The sequence below is a fragment of the Chinchilla lanigera genome, unplaced genomic scaffold (assembly GCF_000276665.1).
Source record: "Chinchilla lanigera isolate Chin_1 unplaced genomic scaffold, ChiLan1.0 scaffold00055, whole genome shotgun sequence".
Lineage (NCBI taxonomy): Eukaryota > Metazoa > Chordata > Mammalia > Rodentia > Chinchillidae > Chinchilla > Chinchilla lanigera.
Window position 1 is genome coordinate 3,948,273 of NW_004955456.1, and position 22,817 is coordinate 3,971,089.

General features: G+C 42.5%; 1 protein-coding gene across 1 annotated transcript in view; it reads right to left on the minus strand.

Moving 5' to 3' along the window:
- Positions 1 to 1,612: 1,612 nt before the first annotated feature.
- Positions 1,613 to 22,817, minus strand: part of Vwc2 (von Willebrand factor C domain containing 2) — a gene marked incomplete at its 5' end in the record, with an annotated part of 125,738 nt that continues 104,533 nt past the window's right edge. The window contains one exon of the mRNA XM_013520509.1: positions 1,613 to 3,307. Coding sequence (XP_013375963.1) covers positions 3,156 to 3,307 — 152 coding nt within the window. The remainder of the gene's footprint in view (positions 3,308 to 22,817) is intronic.

A 22,817-nucleotide genomic window follows, 5' to 3' on the forward strand; every position in this document is an offset into this window, starting at 1 on the left:
CAGGCGATGCAACTACGGAAAGAACGAGGTTCATATCATGAAGTGTAAATTGGTCTCAAGGCACATAAACTCCTTGGACTCAGGGGTCCCAACCCCTGCGTGCAGTGCATCTAATGTTTGCGGCCCACAAGAATGAGCCGCACACTTTGGAAATTGCCTAAGACTTCTGTGAAATGTAGGCGGGATTGCTGAAGTATCCACCCACCCTAGGAGGGAGAGAATGAGTCTGCGTGGAAAACTTCTACAGCGTAAGGTTAGATCATTTCCAGAACCATTCTGTGGCTTACCCAAGGGACTACAAATTTGTAGATGTAAATATAGGTTGAAAGTTTTGCAATCATGTGGTACTGTGAGCACAGTTTCCTTTTTGAAAAACTACTTGGCTAAATCCCTTAACAACCGTTAGGTAATTATAGAGCCTATTCAAATTTTAAACATTTATGGCTTTCCAAAAACTTCTGAACTGGAATGGCTTCTTCGATGTCGATGCCATGAAATGCTGGAATCAGACAACTTGGACTCATTCTGTCCTCTTTCTACTATGTAGTAACTGAGGTTATCGTGCTTGCTCAGTAGAGCACTTTGTCAAAGAGTTCTGTAAGATCAGAAGGGAAGGAAACAAAACGTCTACTTCTGAAAGCTCTGTGGGCCTGAAAGGCTGGATCACCCACAGGAAGAGCAGCTTCTGTCCAAGCACAGCACAGCCTCATAAGTGTGTGCAGTCCTCCATGTCCCACCACGCTGGGTTCCTGCACTGTGCGTGTGTGGAGAAACATGGGCGTTGAAATAGGGACAGGGAGGGAGTGAGGCTTGTGCGGTAGCAGCCACTGAGCTCCAGCTTCTGGGAGTGGGCCTGGGACAAGTGTGGGTGCCACCAGCTTGGACAGAGTGAAAATCAGTGGGTCTCCCCAGAGAGCACCTTGTTCACTCTCCACGCAACACAGTGCTAGCCCCAAGTCCCTGCAGCACTGCAGCGTTTGGCTGCCGCAGTGACGTCACTGTGCTCTGTCCCTACTGAGATTGCATCACCGAGGGACATGGGAAGACGGGCCACAGAAACCGAGCTCTCACTGCCCAGTGTCTGGGGGAGAGTGGAGGCCACTCGTGCATGACTGGAGAGAGCTCAATGGCTCACCTGTCCAAGAAGTGGGGGCATGTGTCAGTGGGATGATAAGCTGTATAACCTTGTCTCAAGAAAATCCCCCTGTAATACTGGAGGGATAGCTAAATTCTCATAGTCTTTAATACTAAAGTTTAGTTTTGGGAAGCTGATCACACCTGAGGAAAATGAATTAATTCCCCTGAGTAGTTTAATGAAACCTATATACATATTAGTCTACTATACTAAAGATATTCTCCATGAGCAAAATAAAAATTAAATGTGTGCATATGTAAATGTCCTGATGGTTCTAATTTGTAGCTTTACATTTACTAACATCCACAATGGTTCAACTTCTTAACAATGGCACATGTATCAATATTTTTTGAAAACTGTATTATGCAACATTTAATTTTTGAATTTTTTATTTTTCAATTTTTATTTTTTTCTGTTTTTTTTTTTTTTTTCCGGTACCAGGAATCGAACTCATGATCTCGCACTTGCCAGGCAGGCGCTATGCCGCTAAGCTAAATCCCCAGCCCCTTGAATTTTTTAATATAAAAAATAGTGGGCACATTTTTTAAGGAGTCTTTCTTACTGAAATTTCATGGCTCCTAATTTTAGCTCCTAATAAAATATACTAGGATGTCTTATTTCTGTTATACAAGAGACCAAAGGTGCTTTACAATACTTTATACTTAGTAAATGGTTAACTCAAACTTTGGGAATAAATTTGAATAAATTCTGGAAGGTGAAGAGGACCTCAAATAGTTACTATAATTCTGATTTTTTCACCTCACATCTATTAATACCCTGACTGCTTCTTTCACTATCTCTTTGTTGATGGGATCCCTAAAAGTGGAACTGTTCTCCAATACACATTTGCAGTGGCCTCTTTTTTGTTCCCTGTTCACGTGAAGAGAAAAGAAGCTGGCGTGGGTTACATGTGCTGCGGAAAGGCTATAGAATACCCTTGGTCTTCAGCTTGGTTTGTTTTAATGCTGCTGGACAGAGGACCTGCTTTTGTTCTGCTCTCCACAGCGATGGAGCCAGGGTTATCAACCAGGATCTTCCTGGGTATGTGAGAGAGGACAGATGCTTCATCCCAGTTACTAAGGTGACTGTGCTGAACTGAGATCTGCTGCCCATGGCATAGTTAGGCTTCTGGTGTAAACATGTTTGGGAGTTCAGTTTTCCTTAAGGCTCCTCCAGAGACACAAAAGACTTTCTTCCTACTTTATGACACACTTCAGTTTGATGGAACAATAATGCTAATTTCCCGGCCTACCTATTCCTCAGTTTAGGGAATAAAGTTATGCTTAAGAAGAGAAGGTAGATAAATGAAAATGAAATATACAATGTATGTGTTGATGTTGTTCCACAATATAGGAGCTCTGTAAAACTGAAAAAGTGCGTGTCAGTGAAAAAGTGCAAGGGCCACTGGACTCCCAAGTAACAGAGCGAGCGGACAGAAGCTGTATGTTATTATAAGAAGGAAGTTATTTATGAATTGGGCTGAATTCATAAATTGGGTGAATTGGGCTGCACTTTCTGAGGATAAACACTGGGGAAATGTCTGTAAGTAAACAGAACCTAGGGAGGGGTTTGGTAGAAATTAGTCCTTCATCTTACGATCCACGACCAGGTGCAGTATCCCCTGTGACAGTGTCCCCAGCAGCAGTCAGAGTGACAAAGATATGCAGCTACACAGGGAGGACGGGTGACAACACAGCATGTTTAATCTGTATCTATAGAAAACATTTATATAAGCTCTCTAATAGAGGGATTATAGAAATACATTTATTATATAATAGTGTACTTACTGTGAAAATAGCACATTTATTTAGAGAGGGACTTTTATGCCCAAAGTCCTGGTTGACGTTTTGAAACACATCCACTGCCTTCCCTTGCAGCAGCTGTCACCAAGAAAAGAAAAAGTACCAACCATTTTCCACGGTTCCTTATCAAAATCTTCTCCCTCGGGCGATAGTTCCCAGAGTCGTCTAGAACCTCGGTCAGAACAGCGTTTAGAAGGGCGAGGGTGCGGGCCGGGCGCCTACATCTGCCGGCACTCATGTCGGGTGCACATGGCCTGCCGCTCGATCCTCCAGGTGCCCTCCTCGTAGGTGCAGTGGCAGATGGTGCACTCGTCGGTCTTCACCTCCCTGCCGGCCGGGATGACAGCAGTTTCGGCAAAGCAGTTTGGGCCTGAGAGGCAGAGGGAAATGTTTTACTCTGTGTGCGCATAAATATGTAATATACATCGTGATGTGAGGAGCATTTCGGTTTATGTTTTATATACTCCCTCTTCTGAGGACGGCAGAAAAAGTTATAACTCCAGTGATACAAAGTACTAGCACTTTTTTTTCTGAAATGAAACTAATGTTATCTAAAATTTTTATGAATGACAGCACTGTGATTTTCATTTCTTAACAGCCTGTTCCATATTGGGACCTTACACCGATGCCAGATCTACTGCATGCATTAGATTTAATTCATGCCGAGAGGGTCGGGGATATAGCTCAACAGCATAGTGCCTGCCTGGCAAGTGCAAAGTCTTGAGTTCAATTCCTTACAAAAAAAAAATCCATGCTAAGAAACCATAGAAAAAGTAATCAGGACCTTCAGAGAACCACTTCAGCCCAAATAAAGTCCTCAATTTTGAATGTCTACAGTTTGTCAAATTTCTCATTCTTCGGACTTTTTTTCTTTTGAAATCTTTGAGAATGTGCTCAGAACCAGCATATGTTAATTCTAATGTATGGCATCATCAAAGAGATGAAAAAAGAGTCACCAGCCAATATTTTTAAAAGTAAACCAACAGGGGCTGGGGATTTAGCTCAGCGGCAAAGCGCCTGCCTGGCAAGCGCAAGGTCGTGAGTTCGGTTCCCGGTACCGGAAAAAAAACAAAAAAAAACAAAAAAAAAAGTAAACCAACAAAGCTCTGCGTCAAGGGAGCCCCCGGGTACCAGCCATGCTTGACCAGCAGGTCCAGCCCCGCTGCCGTGCGATGGTTCCTCAAGTTCGCTCCTGAGCGTCGTGCTTTGGCGCACAGGGCAGACCTGGCCCTTCTTCCTCTCTCTAGCCGCTTCTTCCTGCCTCCTCTCCCAGCACGCTCTAACGCGCTACCCTTGGCCTCTTCTCTCCTCTTCACCCTCGGAGACCCCCAGAACTCTCACAGTAGCCCATCTGGGAAGGACTCTCTGACTACAGGTCAATCTCATTACCTCTCCTGTACTCTGGTCTTGTGTTTCCAGAGGGCAGGCATCTGCACTGACTGACCACATCTGGGTGATTATGCCCAGATCTACCGTCTCTTCCATCTGATATCTGAGAAGTTTTATTTACTGTAAAGTTATGTACCCAAGCTGAGTATGGTGGTGTGCAGCTGTGATCCCTGCACTTGGGAGGCTGAGGCAGGAAGATCCCAATTTCAAGGCCAGCCTTGGCTACATAATGAGTTCAAGGCCAGCCTGGAGTGGTGTGCTGGAAAAATAAGATATGTCTAAATAAAAAAAATACAGTAAGAGACTAATGACCATTAATCAGTTTCCCTCAAAATAATCCCATTTGCTTTGAAAACACTGATCCCATCATTCTTGCCACTTTCCGAAGCAGTTCTGGCATGCTCTTTCCTGAGTGTCTAGTTCAGCTGTTACGGCTTCCTTGATATCCTGAACAGATGCAAGGAACATTTCCATTGCATGGCCATTTTAATTTCAGGGAAGAGCCAGGAGTCACTTGGCACCAGAACCAGTGAATAAGGTGGATGAGGACACAGTGTCATGTTTTTACGAGCTGCCTTTCACCATGTGATAGTGCTCAGCAGCAGTATTCACCATATTTTTCTCACACTTCTCAGAGACACTCACGAGAGAATTGGCAGAACTGTTCCAGAAAGTGGTGACAGTGATGGGATAAGTGTGTTTGAAGGCAAGGAGAGTGTTTTGATGGGGATTAACGTCCATCTAGCTTTGGCTGTGATAATGTTTTAAAATTTAAACATTACTGCATGTCTCAATTACTCCTGGTACACAGAGAGACCCTTTCTCGTATAACCAAAAGAACACCACAGATCAAAAAGACATTCACCCATCAGCTTTGGTAACTTGTAATGCTGTAGATTCAAGTCCTCTGCCCACCCATTTTTCTGTACATATGCTATCCCAGCACTCCCCGAGCACAGCCCTCATCTGGCCAGCTCTCCACTTTGACCACTGTCTTCCGAACAAGCCCGACTGAATATCCGGTACTGTTCCTTAAGAGTTACATAAACTTGGACTAAATTATTTAATTTTCTGCCTTAAGAGCTTCACCGCAGGATGGTAATAGTAACACACCAAAGAATCACCTAAGATAATGCACTTCTGCCCTTACTTATTTTACAAATGCCAGCAAGTGGTCTTGCCTGAATTAATCTTTCTGTGCTAGTTTTAGTAGACGTTTCTATTGACCTACATGCCTATTAGTTTATACTTTAATATCCCCACCAATATTTTGATATTTATTTTGGCATGACTGGAATCCTACTGCAGTCTTTATTTTTTCTGTTGTTCAAATTACCTGAAGTCCAGCCAGTGGGAGGCCTGAACTGCAACAGCAAGCAGAAACACCAAAACAACAGCCAGGATTTGGAGGAGATTTATTTACATAGATTTACTTACTGACTGCGATCATCCCCAGAACATCAGACCCTGATCTGGTGGTCTAGGGCCGATACGGGATGAGCAGGCAGGACATGCAGAGGCAGAATGGCTTGTCAATTGGGGATTGGTTTATACAATATGCATCACAGTGACCAGCTGTTTCTAAGAGACAGGAGCAACTGGAACTGGAACAGGAACTGTTACCTGGGCAACTAAGAAACTGAAGTGTCCTGGCTGGGCGGGGGTGTCTTCTACTACAAAACTTCACACTGGCTGTAATTCATTTTCTGCACACTCCTTTGGGCACAAAAGTGGTCACCTTTCCCGCACCTGGAATCAGCCTGTGCTCCCAGGGCCCTGACTTTGCTGGGTGGAGAACGGATCCAGACCCAGGCCTTGGACACAGGACATGTGCACCGTCCCGCTGCCCTCCACAGAGGGTCACTGGGAGCAACACATGCAGATTCTGAAATTACTCTAAGATCATATTTCTTCTTAGGCAATGTCTGTGTATCTTTTCTCTTACAAAGAAATTTCTCAGTTTATCACTTGTACTTATTTGATTTGTCTTATATTTTACTTCCTATATTTTAATTCCCTCTGTCTCTCTCTGTCTTTTTGGGTTTATTTTGTTTTAAGACTGTGTTTTCCAGGCTGGCCTCAAACTACTGAGCTCAAATGACCCTTCTGCCCCAGCCTCTGGAGTAGCTGGAGCTATAGCATTGGAATCATTTTTCTTTCTTTCTTTCTTTCTTTCTTCCTTCCTTCCTTCCTTCCTTCCTTCCTTCTTTTCTTTCTTTCTTTCTTTCTTTCTTTCTTTCTTTCTTTCTTTCTTTCTTTCTTTCTTTCTTTCTTTCTTCTTTCTTTCTTTCTTTCTTTCTTTCTTTCTTTCTTTCTTTTCTTTCATCTTTCTTTCTTTCTCTTCTATTCCCTTTCTCTCCCTCTCTCTCTCTTCCTCTGATATTGGGGATTAAACCAGGGCCCTCACACTCAACTACATTCCCAAGCCATTTTTTTCTTATTTTAAATTTTAAGACAGGGTCTCACTAAGTTGCTAAATTGCATGGGCTGTGCTTGAACTTTCAGTCATGCTGCTTCAGCCTCCCAAAGTGCTGTAATTGTCCCTAAAGTACAAAGCAGCCACAAGTTTTTGGCGGGCAACTCTTGTGTTTTGTGTAGCCACCAGGGCCAGCCAGAAGGAGGCAAAGGAGAAACATCATGCTCACAGGCACCCTATTTTTTTATCCTATGGTTATTTACATTATACAATTATAGACCACAACTCTGGTTGTGTAGGAAATAGTACTGAGTGTCAACAAATGAGATTATATCAAATTAAAAAGCTTCAGCACAGCAAAAGAAATGCAACCTACAGAATGGGAAAAATTTTGCCACCTATTCCTCATATGGAGGACTAGTATCTAGAATATATAAAGAACTAAAAAATAATTGGATCTCCAAAGTAATAAAAGACTCAGTCAAAACCTGGGCAGGTGAATGAATAGACATTTCACAGAAATAGTACAAATGGCCAATACATACATAAAGGACTGCTCAATATCACTGGGCGTTAGAGACATGCAAATTAAAACAACACTGAGATTCCATTTTATCCCAGAAAGAATAACCACCATCAAGAAATCAAATAATAGCAAATGCTAATGAGGCTGTGAGGAAAAAGAACTCTTCTACAATGTCGGAAGGAATGTATAGGAATACAACCACTTTGGAAATCAATACGAACATTCCTCAAAACACTGAAACTAGACATTACATTTGACCCAGCCCTTCTAGGTATCTTCTTAAAAGAGTTAAAGACATCATGTTACAGTGATCCATGTACACCCATGTTTATAGCAGCACAATTCGTAACAGCTAAATCTTGGAAGCAGCCTATGTGTCCATTGACAGATAAATAGGTAAAGGAATTTTGTTATTTACAAACAAGGAATACTTCTCTGCTTTAAAGAAGGGTAAACTTGAATCATCTCCAGGAAATTGAATGCACTTTGAGGCCAAAATGTTAAATGAAATAAATCAGACACATAAGCTTCACTATCATATGGTTTCTCTTCTATGAAAATCCCAAAGTACAAATAAAAAGCAACATAACAGACAATTGTAAATAGGGAGATCAATCTCCCCCAAAAGGGAAGGGGATCAAGAGATGGAGGGGTGGCAGGAAGGAGGGAAAGCGGACGAAAAAAGCAGCGAAGCTGTGCTATGTCCAGGTGGCGACCCCACGCAGGGAAGGTGAACACCATGTCCCGCTCACATGCAGTAATAATGCAGAGTACACGCGCTGTCCCTAGTAAAGAGCGAGCACCTTTCCTTCACGCTTATCGTAGTGAATGCGCTTTGTTTGAAAGCCACTCAGTCCCTCTCTGTTCAGTCACGTTATCAGTAAAACTCTGAGTTAGGTTCATTCACTTTCATTTCTTTTTTTTTCTGCCCATTCCGACTGTCGCCTTCCACCCTCAGCCATTGCAGTCGTTGTTAGCAATTTCTAGTGTATCCTCCCCATGTGACAACTTTAAAAGGAGTAAGGAAATTATTCCCTTGTAGTGTTTTTCCCCACATAAGTCGGACACTTCTTAGATGCATGCACTTCCGGAAAGCCTGTGCTTACTACACATAAGTTGAGCTGCCTCTACACAATTCTTGCTGAACAGACCAGGAGAAGAAAGGGTGACTCTGAGCCTCCCTGGAGTCAGCTTCCACACTGAACCAGGGAGCGGGCACGGCCAGCTCACGGACAGGCGCGCGTTTCTCTCCCAGGACTGCAATTCGAAAGGCAAGCGAGAGAATTCTTGGTAAGAGCTGCACAGGGATGCCGTTTACTGCCTTCCACGGTTCCGCTGAGGCTGACACAGCTGCTGAGCTTGGATATGGCCGTAGTGTTCCCTCACCACCTCGTAAAAGTTCCTGTGCTACAAACTTGGCCCCTGGTGTGGTCGTGTCAAGTGCAGGGGCACAGAGAGAGGACCTCATGTCCCTGGGCTGTAGCTTGCAGTGGATGACAGTGGTTGTGCTGGGACCCAGGAGCAAGCTGTTACCCAAACTGCACTTGACCCCCGACAGCCTGTCCACCTTCCTGCCTGGTGCTGTGAATGCTCCCTCCTGACACCATAAAGCCACCCACCAAGGGTCCCCTTGGGGGACAAGCTGGTGCCAGCTCAGTACCCTGGGACATCTAGCTTGCAGCTGAGTAAGGTTCCTCTTTAAATAAAGTAGCTTCTCTCGGGTACAGTCATGCCTGGGTTCGAGAAGGCCTCCATTCTAGAATGATTTTGTTTGGTAAAATTTTGCTTCCCTTCATGAACTCCACATCAGGTGATGAGCACAACCGTGGCCATCAGACAGGTAGATCCTTAAAGCACTTGCAAAATGCTTCATCAAAAATGACATTAGCGGGGCTGGGGATTTAGCTCAGCGGCAAAAGCGCCTGCCTGGCAAGTGCAAGGTCGTGAGTTCGGTTCCCAGCACCGGAGAAAAACCAAAAAAAAAAAAAAAAAAAAATGACATTAGCCTGAGTAGAGGAATAGGCAGAGAACTTTTAATTAGAATTCTATGCCATGTTCCTATTTTTCCTGCTTCAAATATTTAGCTTTTGATATAGTTATGATTGTTGCTCTGGTAGTTTATAAATCCATCTGCTTATAAATCCAAAGCCACATGAAAACGTGGGCCAGGGAGATAGCTCAGTGGCACAAGCACCTGCCTGGGAAGCACAAGGTCCTGAGTTAGATTCTTGGTGCCAAAAGAAAAAAAAGTTCGGTCAGTTCTAAAAAAAAATTTTAACTAAAATATAACTTTAGATGTCTGCAACAGACTCCAATGGCTGACATTCTCTAAAGTTTTTATCTTTTAATCAGCATTCCTATTAATTAAGGTGTGATTCTTTCAACCCATTCCCTCTGAATATCTGTGTCTATGCAGTTATTTTCCTTAAGAAACACATTGATATCAAACACATTTGATTTTGAAATTGTAGATTTGAACCAAATCAAGAACTTGCACAGGCAGGAGAGGGAAGATCCGTCTTCCCTCCGGCCTCCCTAACAGTTCCATCTTCCACAGCTGTACAGAAGTATAAAAACAGACACTGGCATGTAGGATGTGCAGTTAAGCAGCTCTTCTATTTTCTTGCCTACATGGTTTTGAGTAATCAGTACCACAGTTCAGACGGGCATCCCATCACCACAGAGCCACCCCTCTGCCATCCTCGACAGTCCCGCCTGTTCTCTGCTCCACATTCTTAATCCCTAGAGTCATGAACATAATTTCCATTTCTGTAGTTGTGTCTTAAAGAACGTTATACAAATGGAGTAATTCAGGATGTTGGGCTTTGGCGACTGGCTTTTTAAACTCAACGTAATGCCCCTGCTATTCACCCAGGTTGCGAGTATCAGCAGTCCATTCCTCTATAAATTAGTCATTTTTCACAGTGTGGATGTAACAAAGTGTAACTCTTTACCTACTGGGTATTTACTCTATCATTCCAGTTTGGGGTTACGGGACTAAATCTATTATATGTGCTTTATATGAACATCCACATCTCTGAGGGGAAAGCCTCAGGTGCTTAGTTTTGTAAGAAACGTACTTTTCTCTAGCAGAATGTACCTTGCCACCAGCAATCCAGATAATTTACATCCTGACCAGCATTTAGTCTTCTCCCAGGTTGCTGAAATTCCTCAGAATTTAGCCATTCTGAGGAAGCACAGTGATAAGCTCAGATCTACATTTGTAATTCGCTGGCAGCTGGTGATAATCAGCATTTCACGTGTCTCTTTATCATTTTGTGTCCACATCTGTGAAAAACTCATGTATTTTGCCTGTTTTCTACCTTGCTTTTTTTTTTTAACTGTTGAATTTTGAATGTTCTTTTAAGCATATGGGGACTATTTCTTTGTCAGGTACATGAATTGCGAATTTTATTTTCCTATTTTGTAGCTCGCCTTTTATTGTTCTAGTAGGGTCTTTTATAGAGCCACAGCTCCAAGGGCTGAAGTCAAATGTATCAGTTTCCTTTTTCATGGGTCATGATTTTGATGTCCTGTATAAAAACTCATTAAGAGCTCTACGTCCTATTTTCCTGTTACCTTACAACAATGTCAAAATTTTATAATTACATTTAAATATGTGATCCATTTTAAGATAATTTTTTATAATATATGTGGTTTATTTTGAGATTTTTCTTTCTTTCTTTTGCTTTTTGGAGGGATGGACATCCAATGATTACTGCACCATTGTTTGTTGAAAGACTGTCCTTTTCTATTTTCTTCTCTTTATTTTGAATTTAATTTGCTCTTCTTTTCCTAGTTTCCAAAAGTACAAGCCTAGATTATTTCAGATTTCTGGTTTTCTAATATACACATTTAATTCTATATATTTCTCTCTATTTTTACTGTATCCTACAAAGTTTGATAATTATTTTCATTTTAAATTAGTTTAAAATATTACTTGATTTCTCTTGAGATTGAGTTTGAGATCCATGTGTTCTTTGCAAGTGTATGATCCAATCTCTAAATATATTAGTATTTTACTATCTTTATGTTATTACTGTCTAATTTAATTCTACTATGGTCTGAGAGCAGACACTGTACAGTTTTTATTCTCTTAAACTTTTTAAAGTGTGTTTTATGGCCCAGAATTCATTCCGTCTCACAGAATGCTCTGTATCATCTTGAGAAAATTCTGCTGTTGCAGATGAGGTGGTCGCCAGAACCCAGTTATGTCCAGTGGACGAGTAGAGGTCTCTAAGTCACCTGTGTGCCTCCTGAGAGCTTGCCTGCTGAACAAACCCATTTCTGACAGAGGAGTGTTGAAGTTTCTGCACAAAATAATGCATTCATTTATTTCTTTATGTAGTTCTATTGGAGGTTGTCTCACATTTCTTGGATAATCCATTTGTAGGCAAAGATGTGTTGAAGACTGTTTATTCTTTTCTGCAGAGCCGGCTCCTTTATTATTACAGAATACCTCTGACCTCTCTACCACATTGTTTAATTCCCCTGCCATGTCTGCTTGGGGAGTGGATCACCACAAAAATTGTTTTAAAAGGTAACAGATATGTTAAGGAAATAGAAAAACAGAACAATGAAATGTTCAATTAAAACTACAAAAAGCAGAAAAGGGGTAGAAGATGAGAATAATCATCAAGGGCAGCAAATAGAAAGTAAGGAAAGAATGTCACAGTCAGTAACACAATTACACTGACATTTGCTTTTTAAATATCAACAGTCTAAGCAGACCAGTAATGTACATTTGCATCACAAAGAGCACATAACTGTTGTATAGTAGAAATTCACTTTAAAGATAAAGACACATACAGATTAAAAGTAAATGGATGAGAAAGTTGTACCACACTGACAATAATCAGGAGAAACATAAGCTATGTTAACTTCAGACAAAGCAAACTTCTAGGGTGCTGGAAGGGAACTATCACTTACAACAACCAGACAGACTAAAATATGAATTACTTAAAATTTTTAAAAATTTTTTTTATTATGGTATTTTATTTATTTATTTTTTGGGTACGGGGAATCAAACTCAGGACCTTGCATTTGCCAAGGAGGCGCTTGTGCCACTGAGCTATATCCCCAGCCCCTACTTTAAAAAACAATGATGAATAAAAATGGACACTGCTAATCACACTCAGCGGCACTTGGGCTCTGATTCATTCAACTTCATTAGTCAGCGGGACAACAGGGGAAGCCATTTTCAGTCTTAGCTATGTTTAAGTTTCTTGAATGCTGTGCTAGATGCTAAACTGAGCCTTTCTGTGATGTGATTTCAAGACATAGGGCTTATGGTGGTAAAAGTTGCTGTGTACCACTGAGATGCCTGACCAGGCAACTCCAGCTGGACCAGTGGTATGGTTGGAATCTGCCGACCCCCACTTCCATAAATTGAAATGTAAACAGTAGGGTGATACCAGGGAAAGGCAGTTCTTTCAGCTGTGATGGAATTCACGAGGGATTAGGTCTTGAAGAGCGCATGTACGTGGCGAGAGTGACCTTGTAAGGAGATTCCACAGGAGGGAGCCTTTTGCCTCCTGCAGCCTGCCTGCTCCTGTCTGATTCCTGCCTTGAGGAGATTCCGTCATGGAACAGGACTCTCCAGACACTGAACCTGCCAGGGCCTTGATCTTGGGCTTCTCAGCTTCCACAGCTGTGACAAAAGGCTTCTGATGTGTGTGAGCTACCCAGGTGGTGGCATCTGTTACCGCAGACACACTAAGACACTCGGTTCCACAGCAGTCAGAAGGCCACTGGGAAGTCGGCACAGGCCTGCTCTCAGAGGGACCCAGGCAGGAAGGAGCCCCTCTTCATCCTGCAGTGCACGCTTGCAATCCCAGCATTCTGGAAGGCTGAGACAGGATCACAAGTTTGAGCCCCGTCTGGGCAACTTAGCAAGACCCTGACTCTAAGTAAAGTATACAAAGGGCTGCGTATGTAGCTCAGTGTGAAGGTCCTGGGTTCAATCCCCAGTACTGAAAAAAAATATCTACAAGGGCTTTCCAGGAGGGCAGCGTCTGTGTCCTGTCCCCCTTGTTGCCTTAGTTACCCACACAATCTAGGCCATGACAGGTGCTTCCCTCAGGGTGTGTTGAGCTGAAGGTAAGTGAGGCTGAGGATCACAAGCTCCAGATCAAGCCGTCCCTGCTGGGATGTCTGGATTGGCCAGCTTCCCCTCAGATCTAGTACTGCATGCCGCACAGCACTGCTGCCCACGGCAGATGCAACTGAGCAGAACTTTTAGAACTGCATCATGAATCACCAGCCTGAGATACTGCGCCACGGCTGTGTTCACGAGTGAGACGCAGTATGTTTTAGATTTAAAGCCACAGAAGACAGAATGCCAATGAAAACTGACATAAACAAGGGCCTGTGGTCATAGCTCCTTATCTTCCCCCCAGGACCGCACCGCGAGGAACACCCAGCACCCCAGAATGGTGAAGCAGAGGAAAGGGAGGCTACCCAGTCTAGCAGCCCAGACAGCCTCATTAGTCATTTATGGCAGAACATTCCCTCCCAGGAACTAGATTATTGGGGACTTTTCCCTCGGTGCCATGAAATCGGACTGAAAATAAAAGCCAAGTACACTGAACTTCACATCCCACCCTCTTTCAAAGAGCTGCTTTCTCTCCACCCTACTGTGATTCACGGTCTTCTGCACCTCAGTTTCCAAATACGAAATTTCCCAACTGATACTCATAAAGGGAAAGTACCATCTACTGCATGTCAGTTTCTCCTTTATACGCTTGATGTGGTTTAGATTCACAGGACATTAGCCTCAGAGGAGAGGAAAGAGCAGTTTCCTAATAGGCACTTTTATTTCACTCTCAGGTGAAATGAAGCAACTCAAAGCGTGTCCGTGTGTTTGAGCATGCCATACGCCCAAGCTCGTTGCCTTTCTGATAAGGGTCTGGTACAACATCATTTTATTCAGAACAACTAAAATGAGGGAAAGAGCAAATAACAAGACATGAAAATGAGGTGCATCTGGCTTCTGTAGAGGAAATAATCTTCATCAAAACAAAATGTCAGGTGGGTGTGGCAGTGCAGACAGAGCACACCCGTAACCCAAGCACTGGGCTGAGGCGGGAGGACTGCAAGCTTGAGCCCAGCCCTAGCACCTTAATCACTTAATGAGAACATGTTTTTAAAAAATTACGAAGGCTTGGAGGCATAGCTCCATGCCAGGGATGCAGATTCAATCCCCAGCAGATGAGGAGCTACCCTGCCCGTTAACATCCTCCTTGCGGTGGTGGTGCTGGGGGTGTTCAAGGGGGCGCTGCGAGGGGGCCCAAGTTTCTCTTTGTTCCTACTTCTTTCCGCTCCTCTGGGATCATGCCCTAACCTGTACTCTTGACCATGGGCGGACTCCTCACCTTATTCCATTCCTTTCAAGCTGACATCGTTTCTCACGTTCTATCCAGTCTCCACCAAAATCCAAGAAATGAAATCCATCCTCATTCTGAGCTGGAGGTTTAAAGCGTCCCCATACTCTAACTGCTTAGAAAAGGCAAACGATTACATTCCTTTCAAGGGAAGGAAGAAGGGGAAACAATTTTCAAAGTTCCTATCAATATGGCAAAAGATACCCCCACCGTCAAGTAAACTGGGGCCGAGCTTCAGTAAACAACTTAGGTGAAGGTCCTTTCCTGAGGATCTTTTCAGAGCCTTACGTACGCCAGTATTTACTGAGAGCCTCCGAACTAGGGTTGGGATATGCAGCGTTTTCTGAATTGACCCTCGAAGTCCTACTTCACAAACAGTTACTAATAACTATGAACATTTGTATTTTGCAGAGTAGTGTTTGAAAAATAAGCCAGCAAAATATGAAGAAAGAAGACACTGGCTGAGCTCCTTGCAGAGCTGACAAGCTGACAAACTCATTTTCTGCCTACCCAACCTGGGTCACAGCACCCGCCACCAAAATGCCAAGGCATGCACAAAACAGCTGCAGGAACAGAGGGACACAACGGGAAGGCCCCTCAGCCCTGCGCTGACCTGGCTTGTAACAGAGTGGAGTCACTGCCTACTTCTGCACTCCCTAGAAATGGACTCCCAGGACAAAAACATGTGCTTTGTAGTAGGCTTCTTTCCTCAACATGAAGGGCATGTGATTCACACACACATTGCTTATAGTTGTGCTGACTTCATCTTCAATGTTTAATCATATACCCTCCTATCAGAATACAATTTATTATTTTTAATAGATATTTTCTACCATGGATATTTACTTCTAAATATCTATGAGTAGTAGAAAGCTACAGTAGTTTGGTAGTAGCTTTTAAAAGGAGTGCAGTATGGTACAAAACAATCTGCAGAAACATTTGTGACCTGTTCTTGGCATGCACCAACACACATTTCCCAAGAATGGGTTATCTGGCTTGCAGGGACATGTAGCTGTAACAGAAATCAGTCAACATTTTCCCAGAGTGGTTGCACCAATATTGACATCTGGAATCAACACGTGAGAATTTCAGTTGGTACAGGTCCATTTTATTGTGTCAGTTGTCCGCGTTATATTTTGTCTGTCAAGGCAGTGGAGCATTAGCATGCAATGATGGTTTCAATTTGCACATCCCTGATGAATAACTGATTGGATATTCTCTTTAACTATATATCTTTTGAAGTCTTTTGTCATTATTTTCTGAGTTAGTAAGCCTTTTTCAATCATTTGTAAGAACCTCAGATACTCTGGCTGAGTTCTGGGTCTCATGGATGACTGCAAACAAAACTTTGTAATTGTGGAATTGTTATTGCTATTTTAAGCCCCCCCCCCAATTAAGCCTTACTTAGTTTAAAGCACAGCTATTAGGTACATAGATATTTAGCAGATTTATTCCAGTTCAATTGGGCCTTTTATCATTTTTCTCCACTAATACTAGTACTTCTTGCCTTAAAATCTACTTTGTTACCTCAACTGATTGGTTAGAGTTTACATGATTCCCCCACCTTACATTCAACGTTTTCCTACCCTGTAGTTAAGATCTCTTGAAAGCAGCACAGAGATATTCAACACTACTTGAAAATCTTTCTTTTAATCACAATACTTAATAATTTTATTTAACATAATGCTGCATACATTTGCCTTAAATCTATGGCTTTATTACTTATCTTTTATGTAACCCATCTGTTTTGGTTCTTTTTTCTCCTTTGTTCCCTTTTTACGGTCTTTTTATTATTCCATTTCCTACTCTATTTAGTTATTTTCCTACTGCCTGAAATATTCTGGGTAATTTTTGTAGCACAAGCCAGCTGGAAACAAACACTCCATTTTTATTTTTGTTTTGGGAGAGACTATAAATCTTTTTTTGCCTTCATTGGTGAAATCTAATTTCAACAGTCAGGGAGTTCTAGGTGGCAATTTTTTTGTTAATATTTAATGTTGTTACTGCATTTCCCAAGCCTCCACGACTTCCTTGAATAGTCAGGTGAGTGGTCAACATTTTGTTCCTTTGAAGATAAAATGTCTCTTTTTTTCTGTTTGCTCTTGACATTTTCACCTGTGCCTTTGGACTTCAGTTGTCTTACTACTATTTGTCTTGGTGTGGTTTTCTTTGCATTTGTTCCACTGGAAGTTTCTTGAGATCCTTGATCTTGGGACTTGATATCCATTTTCAGTATTCTTTCACCTGTTTTCTTTCAGATTTACTTCTGTCTCACTCTTGTTTTTCAGTTCTTCTGGGACCTGTATATGTGTCAGAGTTTTCTCTTCCAACAAATCTGTTATACTTTTTCTTTCCTCTCCAGTTACTTGGATATTTTATATTGTTGTGTCTTCATGTCACTAATCCTCTATTCTGCTCTGCCTAATCTTTTTACTAAAGCTTTCTACTGAATTCTTCATTTCAGTTACTACATTTTTCAGTTCTCAAATTTTTTTGATACATTTCAGGTCTCAGTGAAATTCTTCAACTTCTATTTTCTTGAGATTATTAATCTGAGGGTACATTTAAAATCTGCAATGATATTTTGATATGTAGTGATAAGCTCTGGATATTTTTCTTATTTTCTTTTGTTTTCTGTTGGTTTCGTTCATTGTAAAAGTTCTGAATGATGAGATTTGGCAAGCAGAGATAATGTGGAAAGATACTTTATAAGATGGCTAAGAACAACTTTTAAGTTTTGTGAGGGCTGTTCATTTCCAGTGTCCCCTCACTGTTAGAGTGCAGCCCTTGTGAAGTGCTAAGGTGACAACTTCTGACCTCGAAGGGCCTGGAACTGTTTCTCTCCTTAGCACTGTGACACTGGCAACACCTCTGTTTGGATCTTTAGTCACCAGCTGCTGCTTTCTGCTGGGTTTCTGATGTCCTGCTTTGTACACATGTAAGGAGGCTGAAAATGCCCTGGAAGGAAAATTCCACACAGGATGTTTGACCTCCCTCCTCTGTAGTTCCTTGCGCTTGTACCTCTATCCTCTCAGGTCCCAGCTGCCCTGGAAGCTGTCACAAGTGCTATCCCCCCAGCTCAGTGAGGGTGCTGCCAACTGGCGCAGGCTCCTTCTTTCAGTTTGACATCCATTCTTTGATTGGTGTGTTGTCAATGTCCCCAGAGGGAAAAAATGAGGAGGTGAACAAGGGTGGGGCTTAGGTCAGTGAATGTCTCATTCCCTGAGAGGCAGATATTCACTTCCTTCTTTTTCTAATGCTTATGATATGGTGAAATAGATCTTTGCTGCTTGCTCCTATTTCTGGGCATAGAACTCCTAAAATTCTGGAATAATCAAAATGGTAAGAAGTCTTTTGGTATCCTAAAGATGAGATAGGTCACAAGGCATGATTAAAAAGTTGAGATTTTCCTCTAGATACCCCCCCCACACACACACACAATATCCAGTGCATGGAGAAAGACTCAAGGTTAAGGCTGATCGTGAATGGCTAATGACGTAATCAATCACAGCTCTGTAACAAAAGCTCTATTTAAGAAAAGACAGTGCTCAGAGAGCTTCCGGATAACTGAGCACCTGGAGGTGCCTGTAGGAGATCTTCTAGTTATTTAACTTATGCATACGCAGCTAGCAAGAGACAGGACCTAAGGAGGAGTTGAGGTGGTCAGGTAACTGATAGGAATGAAAATAAGAGTGGGCAGTGGACTGGAACTGCCTGGAAATGAGCTCCTCCGGGGAAATAAAGTGCAACCCCCTCCCTACGCACAGGGCTCAGTTTCGAGGAACTGACAAGTGCAGAATGGCTGTTCTGTTTTTTTCTAAATTGGTTTCCTTTCAACTGTACCTGCTGAGTGACTGTCTTAGAGAGCCTGAGTCCAGCTGGTCGCTTTAAGCCCATGGTGCACCTGTGGTAAATGGCTACTGCACAGCTGAGCAAATTTCTAAGCTCTGCATACCCATAAAAGATTCTGGAGCAAAGACCCACGTGGCTCCCCCATGTGGGACCCCTCCTGACTTCCAGGAGCTTTTTTCTCTTTCTATACTCCCCATAAACACTCTACTAACTTCCTCCTTCTGTCCATGAGTTCATGCTTTGACTTCATGAGACAACAGGCTTGCTCTGACAGTTTGCATGGCTTCCAACCAGTTTTTTGCTTTTTTGTGTTTTTAGTGTTGTTTATTCTGTCCATCCCTTAGAACTGTTCTCAGTGGGAGGGCTACTCCCACAATCTCTATTGCATCATGGCAAAGAAGAAAATGTGGAATTATAATTTCATTGTTATAGTGGATTTGAAGAGTGAGATTCAAATGAGAAGGAATAGATTCAGTGTAGACCTGGAAAGTCAGAAGTTCGCACCCAGAAAGCGATGCGTTGTGTAAGGACTGCCCATTCTCAGAGGGACGCACACCCTGGTGTTATGGATGTACTGCTCTGTACAAAGCCATACAATACGTGATGTAATTTAGCAGTCTTACGTGCACATTCTTTCCCCAGCTGACTATAAAATCCTCATTTGTCTCCTTGCTGGTTCTATCATTAGCAAATTAAATACAATTCTTCATGCATTCCTTATGCCGTTATGTGTTTATAATCTGTATTACAGTGTTGGAGTTTTAAAGTTTGTAGTAAATATACATGACCTGTAATTATTAGTGCAGCACCTTACCATGTATCTGTGCTTTTTAGTCAGTTATTCTTTGCTAAGACCTCAGAGCTCTGCTGTATCCATGTTTCACCTCCTCAGTTTCTCCTGGGCATGAATGAGGGCTCATTAACCGGTGGGAAACTAAGGCTTAGGGTGCCCAAATCACACAGCATCAGACCGTGGCAATCTTTTCTTCAGACTTCTTTTATCTCCAAATGGGAAAACCAAAATCTAGAAATGGCACAAGATTAGAGCTGGGATTCCAGTTTGAGTTTCTTCTGCAGCACATGTACCTGTTTCTCAGCCTTCTGAGATATGCCCTGACTTCCAGAAGGACCTGCTGTGTCAGCATATCAAGTGCAAGTCTCACACACACAAGGCCCTCTACTTGCCTTTACGAAGGACCAAGTGAACATTTTTTAACTCAACAGAATATTTTCAAGATATACTGATTAACCTAGTTAGTTCATCCAATAGACTTCTTTTACAGTAAAGCCTTTGACTGAACCATGGAAAGCCAAGTCTGGAACTCAAGGAGCCTAGGAACAAAGTTTCTACTTCCAGGAGAGCAAGGAGAGTCTGTGGGAAAGAGACTTCTTTGTCCCTCAGAATTCGATCTAGATCGTAACTCTGTTGCTGCTTCTCTGTTTTCTCTCCCCTTCAACACATTAATGTCCAGATCCTGGCACTCCATCCTTGTCTGACCCTTTTTAATACCCTGGCTCCCTGTCACCTTCTGACCTGCTGTGTCCTTCCATCCACTCTTCCGTACTGCTGCCCAACAATCTCCTGTATGTGTGTGCAACGCACTGGGGCTGTTTGTCCGCTTAACTTATATCTTCTAATTTTGTCAGACCCAGCGTTCTTTGGGTCTATGCCATTTCATCAAATTTAACCTTCAAAATAGCTTAATTAGCAAAATGAGAAACTTCCAGGAAAATGGCAGCTCCAGAAAATATCCCTTCCAAATCTCATTATTATATTTAATAGACCAACATTATCGATATAAAGTGGATGCAGCATGGCTTAGAGATGAAAGAACAGTCATACGTAATGCACACACCAGAAACAGAGCCAGACTTCCCGTCTGCGTCCAGTCTCATTTACACTTGGTGTTCAGACAACCATCCTTGGAAGACAGCCTGTCGGCACATTCTAAGTGTTCCCATTCCACTCTTCCCCTGTTCAGGGGTCACCCCAGCTTTATCCGGCCACTTATCCATCTAAGCATTCACCCATCCATCTATATATACACCCCTCAGCCATCTGTGCATCCATCCATCCATCACTCATTCATCTGTCCATCCATCCATCTATCCATCTATTCATCCACTCCATCCATGGTACACTTCTGAGCTGTCCCTGGCTCAGAAAGCATTTCAAGACTTAAAGGTACTAGAAGCTTCGGGGAAGTCTGTGGTGATCCTGGATACTGAAGTCCACCCTTGCAACCACATTTAAAGTTAGTCTCAGTGATGTCCACATCTTTACCAAGTCATTTTCGTAACTAGCAAATGGAAGCAGCATAGAACAATCAGTTACAAATCTTTCAAGTGATGCAGATGTCCTCAAGGCAAAACTGAAGCTGATGAATTGTTAAGATCTTACACAAGGCCACTTACGAGTAAGTGTGTGTTAGAGCTGGACCACAAATCAAGCCTGTTCACAACTACTGAGATTAGGGGGAAATCCAAAGCCCCACAGTAAAATATCCCTGAAATTAAACTATCTGAATCCTTGTTGATAAAGGATTTTGTAATTAAATTCCAATATCTGGGTACAAAGACATTAGAAAGGAAGTGGAATGATTTGAAATGAGCTTCCCTCAAAAATTACTTATAATTCTCCAAGAATAAAGGTAAAGACAACAAAATAAAAAGAAAAGAGATATTACTTGTGAAAAGATTTACAAAGTAGGACAGCACTCTTACCAGATGGGTACAACCTTTGTACTGTTCATATTTTCCTACTTACTGAGGCCTAAGTGCTTTTCAGTAAAAGAAAATAAGCACCAAAATGTGGCTACCTAAAAACATTTAAAAAATGAAAACACAGAAAATCTATAAATAGATTAATTTCAAGTAATACAACATTTCTTGTGGAACATTATATCATAATATGATATTTGTAAGATAATTTAAGCTATGGGTAGGAACATTATAATGATAAAGTAAACAGTAATGAAAAAATGACATTTAAACTTTAATATGCTAAAGAGCATACCAATGAAACATTTAAACAAAATTTAAAATAGTCACACCATTTTTAATTACTTCTATCAGTATAAGGCAATTATTAGATAATGGTTTAGAAAGTATGAGAAGCAGAATTAGCACTGTCCAGGTCAGGCTAACAAGGTGAATTGTGCGTGTCCAAACAGGAACATACTTACATCTCAACTGAATGTTCGAGAATTTTACTAGAAACGATGCAAAGCCACACAAACAATTGCAGAGAACAGAGTGGTAGCAGTGGAGTAGCTTGCCGGAGTCCCTTTCCTTCTCTCGGCCACTGGGAGAGAGAATCGTGCCATACGTGCAGCACACGACGGCTTCTGTCTATACTTCTAGCGTGGCTGCAGACCCCATCCAGCACTGACGGGAACATTCAACATGGATCTTCCCGTCCCAGACTCCTGCATGCACTGCTAACCTGCCTCTCCACTTGGAAGCCCAACACACATTTTAAGTCTATGAAATGAAAAACAGAACTCTGGGCTCCTCTACACCTTCCACTACAAGGAGGAGACGTGCCTTCACTTGTCCTGGCTCGGGACAGCCAGATGTCAGAAGGCCTTCTGTCTCTGTGACCAAATGCCCGGTGATGACCAGGATTAAGGAGGAAAGGTTTGTTTTAGCTCGTGGCTTTAGAGGTTTCTGTGCTGGGTTGGCCCTGCTGCTTTTGGGCCTGTGGCAAGGCAGCAAAACATGGCAGGGAGCGCTGGGTGGGGCATGATGGTCATTTCCTGGTGGCCAGGAAGTGAAAGGGGAGACCAAGACAGAGGCAGAGTAAATGACAGATTCCCAGCATCCCCTTCAGGGTCCCGCCCCCAGGGACCTCTAGGAGTCTCCACCTCCTAAAGGTTCCACTGCTCCCAGTAGCATCAGGCTGGGAAGGGAGCCTCTGCCACATGGGCCTTTAGGAGAAGCACTCAGATCTCAACCGGGCACCACAGGCTGCTGCCCTCTGCATCTGCCACACTCAAGGACAGTGTGTGTCAGCCAGGCACCTCTGATGCACTGGCATTGCCTGCTGATCACCATCTCCACTGCTGCCTGCCTGGTTCCAGGAGTCCAAACCCCCAAGTGAATCCATGGATGAGTCAGCGACTGGATCACATTTCCCATCAGTCCCTAATGATGACATCTCTCAAGCTCTTTAAACCTTCCTGAATCTTTACCAAGCCAACATATCTGTCTAACTGGTCTAGGCAGAACTTCCAGAATAAAATTAGGAAAAGTGTTATTTTTCCTACAAAACAAAATGCTATGAGACTGAGCTGACACAGATATTCTTTGTCAC